The sequence below is a fragment of the Betta splendens genome, chromosome 1 (genome assembly GCF_900634795.4).
Source record: "Betta splendens chromosome 1, fBetSpl5.4, whole genome shotgun sequence".
NCBI classification, from domain to species: domain Eukaryota; kingdom Metazoa; phylum Chordata; class Actinopteri; order Anabantiformes; family Osphronemidae; genus Betta; species Betta splendens.
The window spans coordinates 15,533,856-15,548,952 of record NC_040881.3 but is presented as its reverse complement, the minus strand read 5'-3'; the positions used below and the strand labels follow the sequence as shown (position 1 = coordinate 15,548,952).

The following is a 15,097-nucleotide window of genomic DNA, read 5'->3' as shown; positions in this document are numbered from 1 at the left end:
TCCTGGAGCGAGGGGTGAAATGTGTTCTTATTAAAGCTGAATATTGCTTTTAGTGAATGGAGCCAGTGTGGTTTACAGGCGTGTCTCTATAAAACCACACATGTAGCACGTCATTCATAGCTACATAGCTGCTTCACACCTTCTTTAACTTGTCACAGCAGATTAGTGCACGCGTTCTGTATGTTGCATAATGTTAAAATCCTGAATGTGTGATTTTAAGTGATTAAATCTGTGACATAGTGTAGGACATGAGCGATCGTGTTGAAACATTAAGCATACAAACCAATCTATGCAAACACTGACAGCACGGCTGCTTTTACAGAATCAAAGGTATCTGGATGTTTGACTGACAATTGTTAACTGTGCTTTTTATTGCGCCTGTAAGACAAATGAAGCAGAAAGGTTGTGTTGTTGAAGTCAGGTACTGAGTTTGCATGCAGCAGCAGTTCGACCATAATAAAGTCTGAGGAGATCTGAATGCAGGTGAAGGTTAAAACCCCATAAACCTCTGAGAGAGACTTTGGGTGTGACCACAGGCACAGCTCCGTTCTTCAAGGGAGCCTGACATGATGAACTTCACAGTGAGACATGACCTCTGATCACTTTAAGCAACTTTAACAGAAGGAGACGGTCAATGTTGCGTCGTCATGGGAATACAGAGCGTTAGCGGCTGGTTGTCAACCACTGGAAACACACAACAGACCAGTACGTCCAATAAGACCTGGCACCAAGCGTTAACCTGCAAAACATGGAGACAGGAGAAAAGGCGTTATCCAAAGCCTCCACATCACACGCGTAACATGGTGGTGGCACAGTGATGATATGGACAGGAACCAATGCAGCCGACTCACTGATGATGGAGGCAGACGCCTGGGCTGCACGGACCACGCTCATGTTAGGTTATGTGCCTGTAAAACAGTAGGTTGAGATGCACTAACCCTAAAACCTGGATCAGACAAACATAAACAAAGAACTAGTTCCTGAGTGCTGAGTTTCCCATGCACTCATTATCAGGCAGTTTATCCTCAGCAGGGTCACAGGGAGCTGGAGCCAAAGCAATGGTTAAATGCAACACAACAGATTCAAACTAGCTTTTCCTGTGCTGTGCCCCTTGGCGCCCGCTCAGGGGGGTTTATTGGATCCTTCTCTATAATTTTAAAATGCCCCGAGATGAATTTTGCTGTGAATTTGTATGGATACACTAAACAGTTGCATCTAAGCAACTGCACACTTCGCCTGAAGCCTGACGATACCTGTCATTCATCACTTCTGACAGCGACTAATTAAACAAATAACCTCGTTGGTGAGGATTTATAATGATCGCATCCGTTCGATTGTTATTTCTTCATTACTTGGAGAAAGCAATGATTGATTTCAAGGTTGTGCAATATGTGTCACTGTGTGTGTATAATTGAATGCCAACAAATCTCACAATCTTTGGCTGATGAATGTAACTAGAGGCATCCTGTTGTGTGCCGTCCTTTCACTCAGAGGCCGTCACCTCACGCTGTTGTTGTTTCACATAACTCCACTAAAGAACTGTACTTTCTTTAAACCTACCCAACCAGAACGCTAACCCAGGGTTTTGTTTAAACACCAGCACCAGCAGCGGCAGCACAACCATGTGTTCCTCTGGTTGCACAACGCACGACACCTGACTTTGCCGTGCAGTGGATGCACGACAGGGCATTTACTGGAGATGTCCACCTGTTTAAACTGGGCGCTGCTCAATGCAGTTGTTCAGTTATAAAATTTCGGGGGACGTGTTCGAGCTTAAACTTCGATTTACGTTCACGTGCTGCATGTTGGATGCTGAGTGTGGAGGAGAACGTGACAGTGTGAGGATGCATCAAGAACATCTTCACTCACGCAATCCTGCGGTTTCAACGCCACCAGCATCCAGGAGCTCAATACATGCATGAGATGCATTTGCCAACGCATAATGAAAAGCAGCCGTGAAGCGAGACATCTGGTTTATATCACGGTGAAACGAACATTGGTGAGTTGGAAGTGCATCTATTAACTTTTATAACTTTTCCACACGCTTGTCGGGGACAAGTTCAGAGAAAGAATGAAAAAGCGAAAAAGCAAAAATGTGTTCTTGTTGGAACTTGCCTGAGAACAACGCCAAGACCCAAGGAACACGCTGCCCAGCCTTCAACGCTGGCCTCAACATGAAGGTGCAGAAAGCTGCCTCTGATAGCTGCCCTGCAGGCTACGCTTGCATCTGTGCACAAAAGCCAAGGTTTAGACGTGTCAAACGGAGAACTGTAAAAGTAGCAATATTCAAAAGCCTATTGCACACGACTGCATGCCGTCAAACAAGACGAGAGGGTTTAAAGAGTCAATCACTCCGATGTGTTTGACAGTGTTTACTGCGCTGTTTGTCTTAGTAACGTAACACGTTTGGCGAGCATGATGTAGCAGGTAAACAGGGACGCATCACCTGTCAGCACCGAGCCGCTGACCCCAGGCTGGCAGCGCAGGGTGTGTCTAAGGCTCTCGGTAATGCCATAATTCCATGCCTTTATGGGGATTAATGCAGCGCATGGGAACGCGGGGTTAACACGAGAGCGTTGAGCAAAGTACTGCAGGCAAGGAAATTTGGAATAATTCCACTTTCTCCTTTGGCTCTTTTGAGCCCACAAAAGAGGGGTGTGTGTGTGTGTGTGTGTGTGTGTGTGTGTGTGTGTGTGTGTGTGTGTGTGTGTGTGTGTGTGTGTGTGTGGTGAGCACAGCACCCCCCTCTCATAGGGAGTATTGACCCCACCCACAACACGATAAAAAGGCAGACGGGGGCAGATCGTGTCAGTTCATCCTCTCTCCTCGACAGGCAGAGCTCCAGTGCAGTCCTCACCGTCGCCATGAGCTATTCAGTCCGCAGCAGTAGAAGTGGAGGTGGGAGTCTGGGCGGAGGCTTCAGCGGAGGCGCGGGCGGAGGTGTGCGTAGGTCGTACGCCTCCAGTGTGCACGTGGGTTCGGGAGGCAGCGGGCCGAGGATCTCCGTGTCCTCCGGCAGCTTCCGAGCTGGAGGCGGTGGAGGCGGCTATGGCTTTGGCGGAGGCGCGGGTGGAGGCTTCGGGGGAGGCGGAGGCGCAGGCTTCGGTGGAGGCGCAGGTGGAGGCTTCGGCGGAGGTGCAGGTGGAGGCTTCGGCGGTGGCTTCGGCGGAGGCGATGACAGCATCACAGTCAGCGAGAAGGCCACCATGCAGAACCTGAACGACCGCCTGGCCTCATACCTGGACAAGGTGCGGAACCTGGAAAAGGCCAACGGCGAGCTGGAGCTCAAGATCCGCCAGTTCCTGGAGGGCAAGACCTCCCCCAGTGCCCGTGACTACTCTGCTTACATGGCCACCATCGCCGAGCTGCAGGGGAAGGTACGTCTGAGTTCCCCCGCCTTGCAATTTGTCATGCAGTGCAGAACATGCTGTAACGGTGCGTCTCAGAATCTGCAGCTGGAGGGGAAACTTATTAAAGTTTTTTCAATCTCACAGATCCAGGAAGCCATCGGTGTCAACGGATCAGTCTATCTCGCCGTTGATAACGCAAAACTGGCAGCCGACGATTTCAGAACCAAGTAAGCATGATAAAGAAATGGACTCAGACATGTGAGTCGCCGGCGTGTGATAATCTGCTGCCTCACAGGTTCGAGAACGAGCTCGCCATGCGTCAGTCAGTGGAAGCAGATATCGCCGGTCTGAAGAGAATGTTGGATGAGCTGACACTGTCCAGGTCCGACCTGGAGATGCAGATAGAAGGTCTGAAGGAGGAGCTGATCTTCCTGAAGAAGAACCACGAGGAGGTGGGTAGAAAGCGATTGGCTGCAGCCGGTGCGTTTTCGTTGATTTTCAATACAAGCATCTACATTGACTCATCAACTCCAAAAGGAAATGGCAGCCATGAAGCACCAGATGAGTGGACAGATCAACGTGGAGGTCGACGCCAAGCCACAGCAGGACCTCAACGCAATTCTGTCTGAGGTGCGCGAGCAGTACGAGCAAATGGTCGCAAAAAGCAAGAGGGAAAGTGAAACCTGGTTCAATGCAAAGGTGAGTCATGGAGCCCCAGGGGGTCGAAATGTTGATCTGTGGGGTCATACACGACGCTGACGTGTGACGTGTCCTAACGCAGTCAGAAGAGGTGAACAAGGAGGTGGCGGCCAGCACAGAAAGCATACAGACGTCAAAGACAGAGATCACTGACCTCCGCCGCACGCTGCAGGGCCTCGAGATCGAGCTACAGTCACAACTGAGCATGGTGAGTCAGCCGACGCATTCCGAGCTCGGCCTCAGGACACGCGTTTCACCTGTCCGTCCGCCTGCTCGCCTTCATCCTGCAGAAAGCGTCCCTGGAAGGCACGTTAGCCGACACCGAGGCACGGTTCGCTATGAAGCTTCAGAACTTCCAGATGATGGTGACGTCCTTGGAAGAACAGCTGGTGCAGCTGCGCGCTGACATGGAGCGGCAGCAGAGGGAATACCAAATGCTGCTTGACATCAAGACGCGGCTGGAGCAGGAGATTGAAGTGTACAGGAAGCTGTTGGACGGAGAGGGCAGGTGAGAAGGAAGGAGCCCGGGTTCATGTGCATTAATATTAGTATCATTATGTGCAGTGGGTTTCACTCAAGCCTCTTCCCTCCACTTCCGCAGCATGGGCGGTGGTGGTGGTGGTGGTGGTAGCCATTCCTCAACGTCCAGGACCACCAAAACAGTGGTGGTGGTCACAGAGGAGCTGAAAGACGGCCAGGTGGTGTCCCAGTCCTCAACCACCACCAGCAAATAACCTGACGGCAAACACAAGGGCGAGCGACACGCGACGACCACAACGTCTGAGTCCCAAAATGCCTTTGTTCACACAGCAATGCAATAAAAGCTCTGTTTGCTGACTGCTGTTTTATTGGTGTCTATTGTTTTTTTACAACAAGATTTAGACTCATCAAACTGCAACTAAAGCATCTCTCTCTGACCTCACACTGTGAGGACACAACCATTACACCAGGCTTCATGAATGATAATAAAGAAGACTCTATTCAAGGGCTTTTAGGCCATTGGTGCATAATTTCAAAGAGATCATGTCTGACTGAGGCCATTTTTCCCATTTCTCAAAGGCCTTTTTGCCATAGCTGACTGTGTGAATGTGAACCATATGAAAGTCATCAGTGTCACAGTTCCCCCTCCGGCCTGGTGGCGGTGCTGTTTGCCTTCTGGCCAATAAAGCTGCTTGTTAGCTCAACCAGCTCGACCAATCAAAATGACATCAAAACATGATGAACAGCAGTCTCAAAACTATGTTATATTGGCTATAAAAAATGAGAAGCAGCAGCAGCTCATATCTTTACTCAAACTTCACAGCGCAAGCTAAAACAATGAAAGGCTGAATATGTTACTTACTCAGTGCTCATTTGACCGTTCTGTCACACCTGTTTCTTCTGCTTTCTTCTTGGCATCCTGAAAATAGTTTCAACCACTCCTCTGACCACATATAGCTCAAAACTGATCACAACTAATACGCACAATTATGTTCCCAGTAGAATCTGCAACATCAACCAAGACAAACCGGCTGGGTAGATTCACTGAAGCACTGGGACATTTAGCTGTGTTTCATGGATCATGGCTGCCGGGTCCTTGCCTTGTTTTCCTCTCCATATGGGGTAATGCTTGTCGGCTGCACGCTGGATCATACAACCAAGCACAAATATCGGACTGTGCTGTAGAACTCGCTGTCTTCTAAATAATCTACAGCGGGACCTCCGGCCATTGAATATTACTGCTGTACATGGAAAACAATGGCAGACTGAGCAGTTGGTCTCCAGCAGTCTGGCCCCGCCCCCTCTCCGCCTGGCCCCGCCCCCTCTCAGCCTGACCGTTGCAGGGGCAGGTACAGAGGAAACCAGGAAGCACTAGTTGTAGTCACGTGGCAATCAATCCCGAGTTGTGTTAGGGGCCTTTTACAGAGGACTACCTGACATGGTTTTAGTCAACACCCATTGAAAATCAGTGGGTGTTGACTGTTCAAATCATGAAGTATGTCGGTGAAGTATAATAATACTAAGTTGTCAGCGTCTGTGTTCCTGCTGTGTGATGTTATTATTGAGCTCTCCCCCGTTGTGCAGTGCCTTTTGTTTCTTTAGGCATCTTTTTGTTTGTCCTGTTGCCATCATTGCTGAGATCTTCCTACTCTCTTACCACAGTGATGTACTGTAGTTTCATACAGTGACATCTCTACTGGGTGTGGCTACAGGTGCAGGCTTGTGTCACTGGGGTCAGTCACCGCCAAAGCTTTTCAGCCTGGACTGTCCTTTTTTTAAATACAATACAGTCAAAATAACTGTAGAGTAATCTATTCATATCCATATTTCTCTTATGTCCATTAGAGAATGACAAAACACAATTCAACTGCATCGTCTTTATTGACCAATCACAGCCTTCCAGGTTTTCACTCAATCTTATCCGCACCAACAGTTTTGCTGCTCTGCACCACTTTTCCATCCACAACTGTCTCCACCACGGTGATAACCTTCGTGACCACTTTAGGAAAGGCAGGAAACAACAGTCATATGGGAACCCTATCAAAGTTAAAGCTCAAGTAGCACTTTAATAATAAAGTCAATATATTGAGATGAGAGGCTTCGTACCTTGTTTTGAGCTGGAGATGGAGAAAGAAAAGAGGAAAAACGTGATTCATTGATTCATTTACAACACATTCCCATGTTGTTGCAGCTCTTTTGCCGTCTGCCGTGTCTCTTGACCGGGTCTCACCTGTCATCCTCCGCATCCAGCAGCCTCCTGTACTCTGCGATCTCCAGCTCCAGGCGTGTCTTGAGGTCCAGCAGCATGTCGTACTCCTGCTTGTTGCTGGCGAGGTTAGCGTGTATCTGGGACAGCTGCGTCTCCAGGTTCGTGACCGTGGCCTGTAAGCCTGCTAGCTGTGCTGCGTAGCGTGCCTGGGTCTCTGCTAGCGTGCCCTCCAGAGATGCTTTCTGTTGACGTCCCCAGAGAACAGTGGCTAGAACTGAATCTGAACTATGTGCATTTAGTGTTTTTGTATTTTTTTAAAATGAAATGCAGTCTTCACCCGCACCGTTAAGTGCTGATACCGTGTGCATGGACCTACCATGCTCAGATGGGACTGTAGTTCAATCTCCAGCCTCTGCAGAGTGCTCCTCAGGTCCTTTATCTCTGAGCGGGATGTTGCCAGACTCTCTGTGTTTGTAATTACGTCCTGCTCCACTGCTGCAATCTGGGCACATGCACATCAAGGTATGTGATTGACTGTTTGAGGCTCAACTCTTAAAATCCCTAGAATCTTACCTTGTTCTGGTACCACAGCTCCAGTTCCTTGCGATTTTTGGCGATCAGGCCCTCGTAGTGCTCCCTGATCTCTGTCATGACCCGGTTCAGGTCTGGAGACGGAGACGCTTCGACCGACACGTTGACCTGGCCGTCCATCTGACTCCTGAGCAGAGCCACCTCCTGCAGGGGTCAAAGGGCAACACCTCAATGAGCCAGTGCACTAGCCAGTCTGTGGTCACTGTGCACTGTGTGTGAAGCAATAACAGCAGCAATGAGATAATGGAGAGGGAAGAATCAGAGGAAATGTGCGGAGCGGACGGAGGAAAGGCTGCAGACGCAACCAGGGATTTCCTCTGTGTTAGCAGACGTCAGCTGTTTGTCACTATTTATCTTGCGATTGGCAGCTGGGTCAAGCTCCCCGCTGCCAAACATGCAGTGTTTGAGTGGCGGCCATGCTTTGAGCTGCTTCAAACAGGCGCTCCATCCATTGCTCCCAGTCTCACCTCCTCGTGGTTCCTCTTGAGGGCGATCAGCTCGTCTTTCAGGCTCTCGTACTGGCTCTCCAGGTCCATCCTGGCCAGGTTCATGTCGTCCAGCATCCTCTTCAGCCCCGCGATGTCGGCCTCCACGGACATTCTCATGGCCAGCTCGTTCTCATACCTGAGAGGAACAAAGACGGGTTATCGAGGTCTCAGCGGGTCGTTACCATCAGAATGTACCAGTTGGACACGAGTTCACGCGTCTGTGCATGTGTGAAGTGTCACCTATGTGGTGGGGCCAATAGAGGAACACACACACACACACACACACACACACACACACACACACACACACACACACACACACACACACACACACACACTCACTTCAGCTTGAAGTCATCAGCAGCCAGTTTTGCATTGTCAATGTCCAGGACAGTCTTGGCATTTAACATGGAGGCAACACAGATCTGGAGATGGAACAGCAGACAGGGAAAAAACATGAAATTGTGGGACACATATCCAGACTCAAAGCAGGAAGGAGCAGAGAGCGGCGGCCTCCTGCCTCTCACCTTGTCCTTCAGGTCATCAATGGTGGCCAGGTAGCTGGTGTAGTCGTGGGAGATGACGGTCCTGCTCTGGTACCACTCCCTGATCTGCCTCTCCAGGCGCTCGTTCTCCTCCTCCAGGCTGCGCACCTTCTCCAGGTATGAGGCCAGGCGGTCGTTCAGGTTCTGCATGGTGACCTTCTCGTTGGCCCCGACGTTGAGGTCCCAGCCGTCGGCCAGGCTGAAGCCTCCGGAGGCCGGGGGGGCGCTCGCATAGGACGTAGAGACGCGGGTGCCGCGACCCCCGGCTCCACCGCACACGCTCGCGGTCCTCTGACCGTAGGATCTGCTGCTGAAGGACATGCTGCCGGTTCGGATGTGGAGCGAGGCTTGTCAGAGACGATGTGCAGTTGGAGGCATCACTGTGGCCTCCTGGGTTATATAGCTGGACACACAGCTTATAGAGGGGGGCGGGTGTGAGGGAGGAATGCGGCTAACAGGCTAACCTACGCAATCTGTGCATCAACACTGCTGTGTTGATGAGCGCGTCACCTGCAGGTCAAACGCGTGACTCCACATTTTCTCACACTCTTGAACTTGGCTGCGCGGCTGCTTCTACGCGGAATAAGAGACACAATCACATATAATTTGAAAGGACCTGTACCTACAGATGAAACTGCGCACAGCCGTGGCAGAAGTGGCACATAGGGGCGATATTCTCACCCTGGTGACACCTGGTGCTGAAGGGGCCTTAATGAGGCAGCCACCCATGCTTTTGTTACGCAAGATCAACTATTGAAGCACTAGAAATCATTGTTTCACTCTTGTACCCCCCCCCCCAAAAAAAACAAAACAGGTAAACATCTACTTATGTTCAGGATCAACTAGAAAAAATTGCAACAAATGAGTTTGGACTGATTCATATAATTTCAGGTAAACCTTAAAAACAAGAACGTCAGTGGGCTGGTGAACAGGGCGAGGTCTTGACTGATTGCTGCGCTGCAACTGAAAGACGTCACTAGCTTAATTTTAAACATACTGTTTGATTAGAAAATGACAGAAATAACAGAATGAGACAAGTTTTTTTTTAGAATCACTGAGTTTTATGGTTTATAAAACAAAAACCGACTATTGGATTATTATTATTTTCTGTAGAAATGATTGAACTATGTTTACCGAGAACAGATGTAAAAACAGTCAATCACACAGTTGAAATTATTGTTTATTGTTTAAAATATAATAATATAATGAAAACACCCGTCTGTGATGAGACTAAACCGTTGAGTCAAACTAATCCTTTGAATTGCTCGTATTGTAGTTTAGTTTAACTATATATTAATCTAATAAAACAACATTAACCTAATCTTTATTGAAACTTTAGCCTGAGTCCAGTAAACCTCCTGCAGCAGTGTAGTGACATTGAGCCTAAAATGATTTTACCTGTCGTACTCACTGTAATAGCTCAGTGTGCCCATGAGACAGCTCACACTCAAGGCTACGTCTGGCTTCATGTGCATAACATGACGTACACCATGTCTAGGGAATGTATTTAACTTTACAACTTTCCTTTGCTCTGAGCCTGGAGGTCCCAACAGCCCTGCAGTGATGCAGCAACCTGAGGAGCTTGTTCAGCAGCAACTCTTTCATTTTCACTACATGCTTCCTTTAAGATAGAAAACATTCAAAACTCACTACACGCCAGAATAATTATTTGTAATACATCTAATCAGCTGTAAGCTGATGAATGAAATAACGTATCATTCAACAGATCAATAATTTAACATTAACTCAAAATGAAAGCAGGTCAAGGATAGAAATGGACTCATTCATGAACGTCCCGTTCTTACGCATAGTTTTTGGGTTATAAATAATTACAGTTATATTGTGTAAGTGTATTCAGACGCAAGCTTAAGAGAAAAAATGCATTCAAATCGAAAAAAGGTGCAGCACAGGACCAATCACGGTGGCGCGTGGGCTCTCCACCCCCCTCGGGCTCTCCACCCCCCCTTTACCCCACCACCCGGATCCAAGTAAGAAATTATGCGCCAGCCAGAAGAATGGCCGCATTGTGCTGCTTTATTTCCAGCTCGCTCCAGTTTTCATACAGACACGCTCTCCACAGCTGCCCTCTGCACATGTTGGCCTCGGTTTGCGCCGCTCGCACAGCAGCCGCAGAGGAGGAATGGAGCCACGCATGCGCACGCAGGATTAGACGCATCAGACACTGAACGCGCACAGTGCTGGTCACAATTTCTGCTTTATTATTTTTTTAAATCTTGTTTTATCATTGACTATCGTGACCACAACACATAATGTAGAATAATAGAATACTAATGGTACAAAACAACAAAGACACTGATAGAAAAAAAGAGAGTCTGATGAGGTGACAGCTCCCCCTTCGACTATCAAGCCTAATATACAAATGACGCAAGTCTCTCTCAGGTTTTGCATAATGTTTTTATATTTTAGTTGAATCTAAGACTTAGGGGCCCAGTAGCAGCCAGTGCCACCTCGGCCTTTGCGCACTGAAATTTAAAATCGTGCGTAAAATCCGCTTGTAGCGCCTCTTTAATGTGCGCCCTTTAATGTTTACGGTTTTATATTCTAAATCAAATGAGACCGTTGGTTTAAGGAAGTGTGGTTCACCCTTCAACATCCACGCATGCGTTTCTCTAAGCACTGCTCCTCATATTCTGCGGGCTGCGCTGACGCTCCGGGGACTCGTGAGTCCATGTTCCGTCTACGTCAGCAGATGGTGCACTTCAGCCGCGCATTTCTCCTCCTCAGCTGCTTCAGGACTGGAGGAAGGGTGTGGTGCGATAATAAGCTGCAGCACTGAGCAACTTTATTGCAGGTTTGCAACATAACTAACATAAAAGTCATATATGCAGTTTCCAACTGCAGTTGCAAAATCAGGAGACACACGGAAAAATCCTCCTAATCACATCATAGAAAAATATGAGAAAGATTATTTTTAGGTAATTTGCATGTTTTGGTTTTTGTTTTATTCTGAATCAAATTAATTAAACTCAAACAGCTGCTTTATGCACATACTTGAGGAGCTGGCTTTCAAACTACTTACAAACTACTACTACAAACTATTTACTTGGACGGCACTATGTTTTTACTTTGTCTATATAGAGGTTATGAAGTATGTAAAGTTCCAGACACATTCTGTAGCATGAAGCAGAACTTTATGTCCCCTCTACTGTGTGTGTCTCAGCTGAACAGGCTCAGTGGATGCATATTAAATCTGCATATTAAATCCCTGACAGACTTTCTGCATGTTTTACTGAGTACGTGGAGGTTCAGTGCAGGTTACGCGCTGAGGTGACAGTCCCCAGATCAGGGGTGCGGTCCGATCCGAGTCGGCTCCAGGCCCACGTTGCTCCACGCTATCTCCCATCGGTGACTCATGGCTCCGCTGTCACTGCAGCGTTGCGTTTCTCCGTCCGTCAGCACGACCCCGAGTGGATTTCTTCAGTTTTCTGTGAAGCAACTGATTACGTTTTTTTTTCAACATATGGGTCTGTCTGGTCACTAAAGGTCAAAGATCAAAAGGTTCAGCAGAAGCTATCAGTGAGGCAACCCCCACCGCCGGCTGAGCTGAGGTCAGCGCTGCTCAGCTGCTGTGCACATTTCACATGTTGCACCTGGAACAAGGAAGCTCAACGAGCCGCTTTGACACGAGGGGATGCGCGCGAGCGTCAGCGGCTGGTGACAGACATGAGAACGGCTGCCAGCTTTGATTCTCACTATCTGCTGAAACTGATCGGCCTGTGTTCGTCTGCAGGAATCCAGACCGTCCACACCTCGAGACAATGGACGGGGTTCAAACGCGAGCGGTGACTTATGCTCTCTGTCATCCTCGCTGTTGCTATGCTGCAAACAAATAGTGGAACATTTTGATCCTGTTTTGACTGGGCCGTACCTGTGTACCTTTACAGAAGGACATAGTTGAGGGAAGAACCAGCACAGTGGACTTCCTTTAATTCCTCCCTAAACCTTGACTCTCTTTGTTCCGCGCTGAATGGCAACGATCCCTCCATTCTCCACAGCTGCTCAGAGGAAATTCACAACGGAGCAGAGCGGATGAAGGGCTTTACTGCCGCTTCGCTCGAACCTCCCTGAGCTGCAGCACTTTACTCACCCTTCACGTTCAGTTCATGTTTTGCCTCTATCATTCTCATACCGGCACCTATTAATTACAGCATGTAGCCGACACACATTTAGAGCCTCACTTTAAACTGGGTGCAGGTTGGGATCTGTTTCCTCACGTCTTCGCTCCGGTTTGATTTCACGTCTCTCTGTTAGCAGAGGGATTTGAATGGGCGGGTGTTGCCCTCGTTCTACTGAGTCATGCACTTTATTAGTCGTAATGCAGAGAGTGCAGACACCTAAAGCTTTTAGATAAAAGGTGGTTTAACAGCCATAGGCTGTAAAGTTATTCTGTAGCTGCAGAGATAAGATAACTTGACTATTTAGCCCTGTTTCTTCTAAAACTCATTCTGGGTCTAAAGGTCTTTAAAGGGAGAGGCTGAGTCATCGCTGGTCTTAGTTACCAGGGAAACTAGAATGCAGCTGAAAATGAGAGTGGTTTGCTTTAACCCCGTAGAGGAGGGTTCTGACTCACGAGGCTTGTTTCACCCCAAACAGCCGTGTGGTCTCCAGACCGACACCACTGTGCTGTGACATGTTGTGTTGCAGACGGGCCGACAGACGCCCATCCCTCCTCGCGTCTCAGCACCTGAATCACCGGCAGTCGTCGACCAGCACTGACTCTCAGGACGTTGCACAAGTTACTTTCCCCTTTTCGATGCGGACGTGGGAAAGCGGCCGCCCCTCCCAGTTTAGCCAGCGTTCCCTCTCTGTGTGGGAAGGGCCTGATTGTGCTCTAAGTCGAGGTCTGAGATTAGAGCAGGCCTCTAATTTTAGCCTCTGAGACTGTGAGCAGAAACTAAAAGTCTGCACAGAGAACATGTCCAAGAAAAGTAGAATTTGACGAGGCCCTCGCGTCATCTGACACACATCTTCGTTTAACAGGGAGGGATTTTCTCGTGGTTTTTCTTGTTGATGGACGTTTTTTCTCACCGGATGACGATCCTGTGGCGGAACAGAAGCCGAGCAGCTTGTTTACTGTCGCTGTGATATGTGCAGCATGTGGTTTGGCATCGTTTGCCTGAAAGTGACACACCTGCCCCGAATGTAATGTCGCGCATTGTTTCGAGAGCAGTGGGCATTGATCGCACCTGCGTGGATGGTGTGTGGAAGATGTCACAACACGGACGCGTGCCGCATCACAACACGCAGCATTTCCCTCCACCTCAGGCCGCCTTCAACGAGCCAAGCTGGACTTGGGTATTTACTACAACTGTGTGGCCGTGTTTACCGCGAGGCCTCGCAGTGGTTTGAACAGCAGATTCATATCCGTTTTACGGGCGGTGTCACCTGAGGCCCTTCAGATTACATATCTGTTCACTTGTGTTCCGTTCCACATACCTCTTCTGGAAATAGGGTGTGTATTTCTGCAACTAGATATGAAATACGCAGTACTACAACCGCCAGTGGTATGTTTTACTGTTTGTGGCACATCCTTGTTGTTCAAAGGGGATGCTGTGTCTTTGTGCTGGATAAAGGCACGAAGGGAAGGGTTTGTACTGGAATCAGCAGTGAAGCCAGAGTGCTGAGGATGAGTGGGAGAGTTAGATATGAAGCAGGCTGCTGTGTAATAGTTGCGTAACAGGGTCGTAGAACTGGGCAAAGAGGAGCCCGATTCCAACAGACCAGATATAAGAGGAGGCAATGCTACAACTTAAGCCTGGACTCTTCAGTCCACATGTTTAAAAAGTGCCTCTGATGTTAGAAACATGTAGTTCTTTGTATCAGAAGACTTGAATTGATGCATTTATGAGATTAATTTCATCAAGAATGTTTGAGTCACCGAGGATGAACTTCATATTGACTCATGTAGAATCTGCAATGAGTTCACGACATTGTGCTACTCTTCATGCAGTCTCATCAGCGCCAGCTTTTGAGAGAGATTCTTTCATTGTGTTTGTTTAAACAGTTAAATTGTGCATGCGTTTGTGCGCCAGACGAGCAAAGCAAAGTAAAGCTCCTCAATGTGAACTGGAGAAGGTTGCAACACTCAGACCGGTTGTGACCAGGCCCAGACTCACTACCTCACGTCATCTCTCCACACCCAATTGACTTCATTGTTCGAATCTGAGTCGAGGATCAGACAAATGATCTGCAAAGTTAAGCCGTGCGCTTTAATGAAGCGTGAAGATCCATCCACGAGTCCAGACCCGACTGCAGCGTCCGGCGTCTCATCCAAGCAACAACCGCGTTTCCCAGAGTAAAAAGTTAGCCGTTACCCACGACCCAGTCAGTGGTTCTCGCTCAGAGCGATGACCACTGTGTGCTGACACCAGATGTTACACTGAGAGCAGAGCCTGGTCTCAGTCCACCAAGATAAGGACACACACAGAAACACAGTTTTACATGAACATATGAGCATGAGCACACACCCAACCACCCACACACTGTGACACAGTCCAGAAATGACTAAACGAACTCTGTGTGTGTGTGTGTGTGTGTGTGTGTGTGTGTGTGTGTGTGTGTGTGTGTGTGTGTGTGTGTGTGTGCTGGAAAACACAGGATACAGGACCGAGGGGGGATGTGATGTGTGATATGGTGAACAATGGCTAATGACAACGCTCCTAAAAGGGTTTGAAACCACAGAAAACAGAGCTGGGCTGTGGTTGAAGGCTAAAA

General features: G+C 48.5%; 2 protein-coding genes and 1 long non-coding RNA gene across 4 annotated transcripts; 1 reads left to right on the top strand and 2 right to left on the bottom strand.

The window, feature by feature from the left end:
• Positions 1-351: 351 nt before the first annotated feature.
• Positions 352-6,197, bottom strand: LOC114853523 (uncharacterized). Of its 2 annotated transcripts, XR_003785597.3 has the most exons (3): positions 5,392-6,197; positions 852-2,227; positions 352-739 (listed from the first exon to the last, which is right to left on the bottom strand). It is a non-coding gene; the product is annotated as an uncharacterized LOC114853523 (long non-coding RNA). The 2 variants fall into 2 exon arrangements; XR_008694662.1 differs by lacking the exon at positions 5,392-6,197 and having other exon boundaries at positions 852-2,637.
• krt15 (keratin 15) lies at positions 2,813-4,886 on the top strand. Its single transcript, XM_029145274.3, has 7 exons — positions 2,813-3,377; positions 3,495-3,577; positions 3,646-3,802; positions 3,888-4,049; positions 4,132-4,257; positions 4,340-4,557; positions 4,651-4,886. The coding sequence occupies exons 1-7, from the start codon at positions 2,865-2,867 to the stop codon at positions 4,781-4,783; spliced, it is 1,392 nt and encodes a 463-aa protein (XP_029001107.1). The 5' UTR covers positions 2,813-2,864; the 3' UTR covers positions 4,784-4,886.
• A 200-nt stretch (positions 6,198-6,397) lies between the features above and the next one.
• krt98 (keratin 98) lies at positions 6,398-10,278 on the bottom strand. The gene is made up of 8 exons (XM_029145616.3): positions 8,345-10,278; positions 8,160-8,242; positions 7,797-7,953; positions 7,312-7,473; positions 7,115-7,240; positions 6,760-6,980; positions 6,636-6,646; positions 6,398-6,528 (listed from the first exon to the last, which is right to left on the bottom strand). The coding sequence occupies exons 1-8, from the start codon at positions 8,681-8,683 to the stop codon at positions 6,437-6,439; spliced, it is 1,191 nt and encodes a 396-aa protein (XP_029001449.1). The 5' UTR covers positions 8,684-10,278; the 3' UTR covers positions 6,398-6,436.
• Positions 10,279-15,097: the final 4,819 nt, after the last annotated feature.

Excerpts from the sequence above, each read along its gene's own strand:
- krt15 (XM_029145274.3), top strand. The coding sequence starts at position 2,865 with ATGAGCTATTCAGTCCGCAGCAGTAGAAGTGGAGGTGGGAGTCTGGGC. Across the intron at positions 3,378-3,494 it reads TCGCCGAGCTGCAGGGGAAG|ATCCAGGAAGCCATCGGTGT; the intron begins GTACGTCTGAGT and ends TCAATCTCACAG. Across the intron at positions 4,558-4,650 it reads CTGTTGGACGGAGAGGGCAG|CATGGGCGGTGGTGGTGGTG; the intron begins GTGAGAAGGAAG and ends CCACTTCCGCAG.
- krt98 (XM_029145616.3), bottom strand. The coding sequence starts at position 8,683 with ATGTCCTTCAGCAGCAGATCCTACGGTCAGAGGACCGCGAGCGTGTGC. Across the intron at positions 7,474-7,796 it reads TCAAGAGGAACCACGAGGAG|GAGGTGGCTCTGCTCAGGAG; the intron begins GTGAGACTGGGA and ends TGACCCCTGCAG. Across the intron at positions 6,981-7,114 it reads TACAGTCCCATCTGAGCATG|AAAGCATCTCTGGAGGGCAC; the intron begins GTAGGTCCATGC and ends GGACGTCAACAG.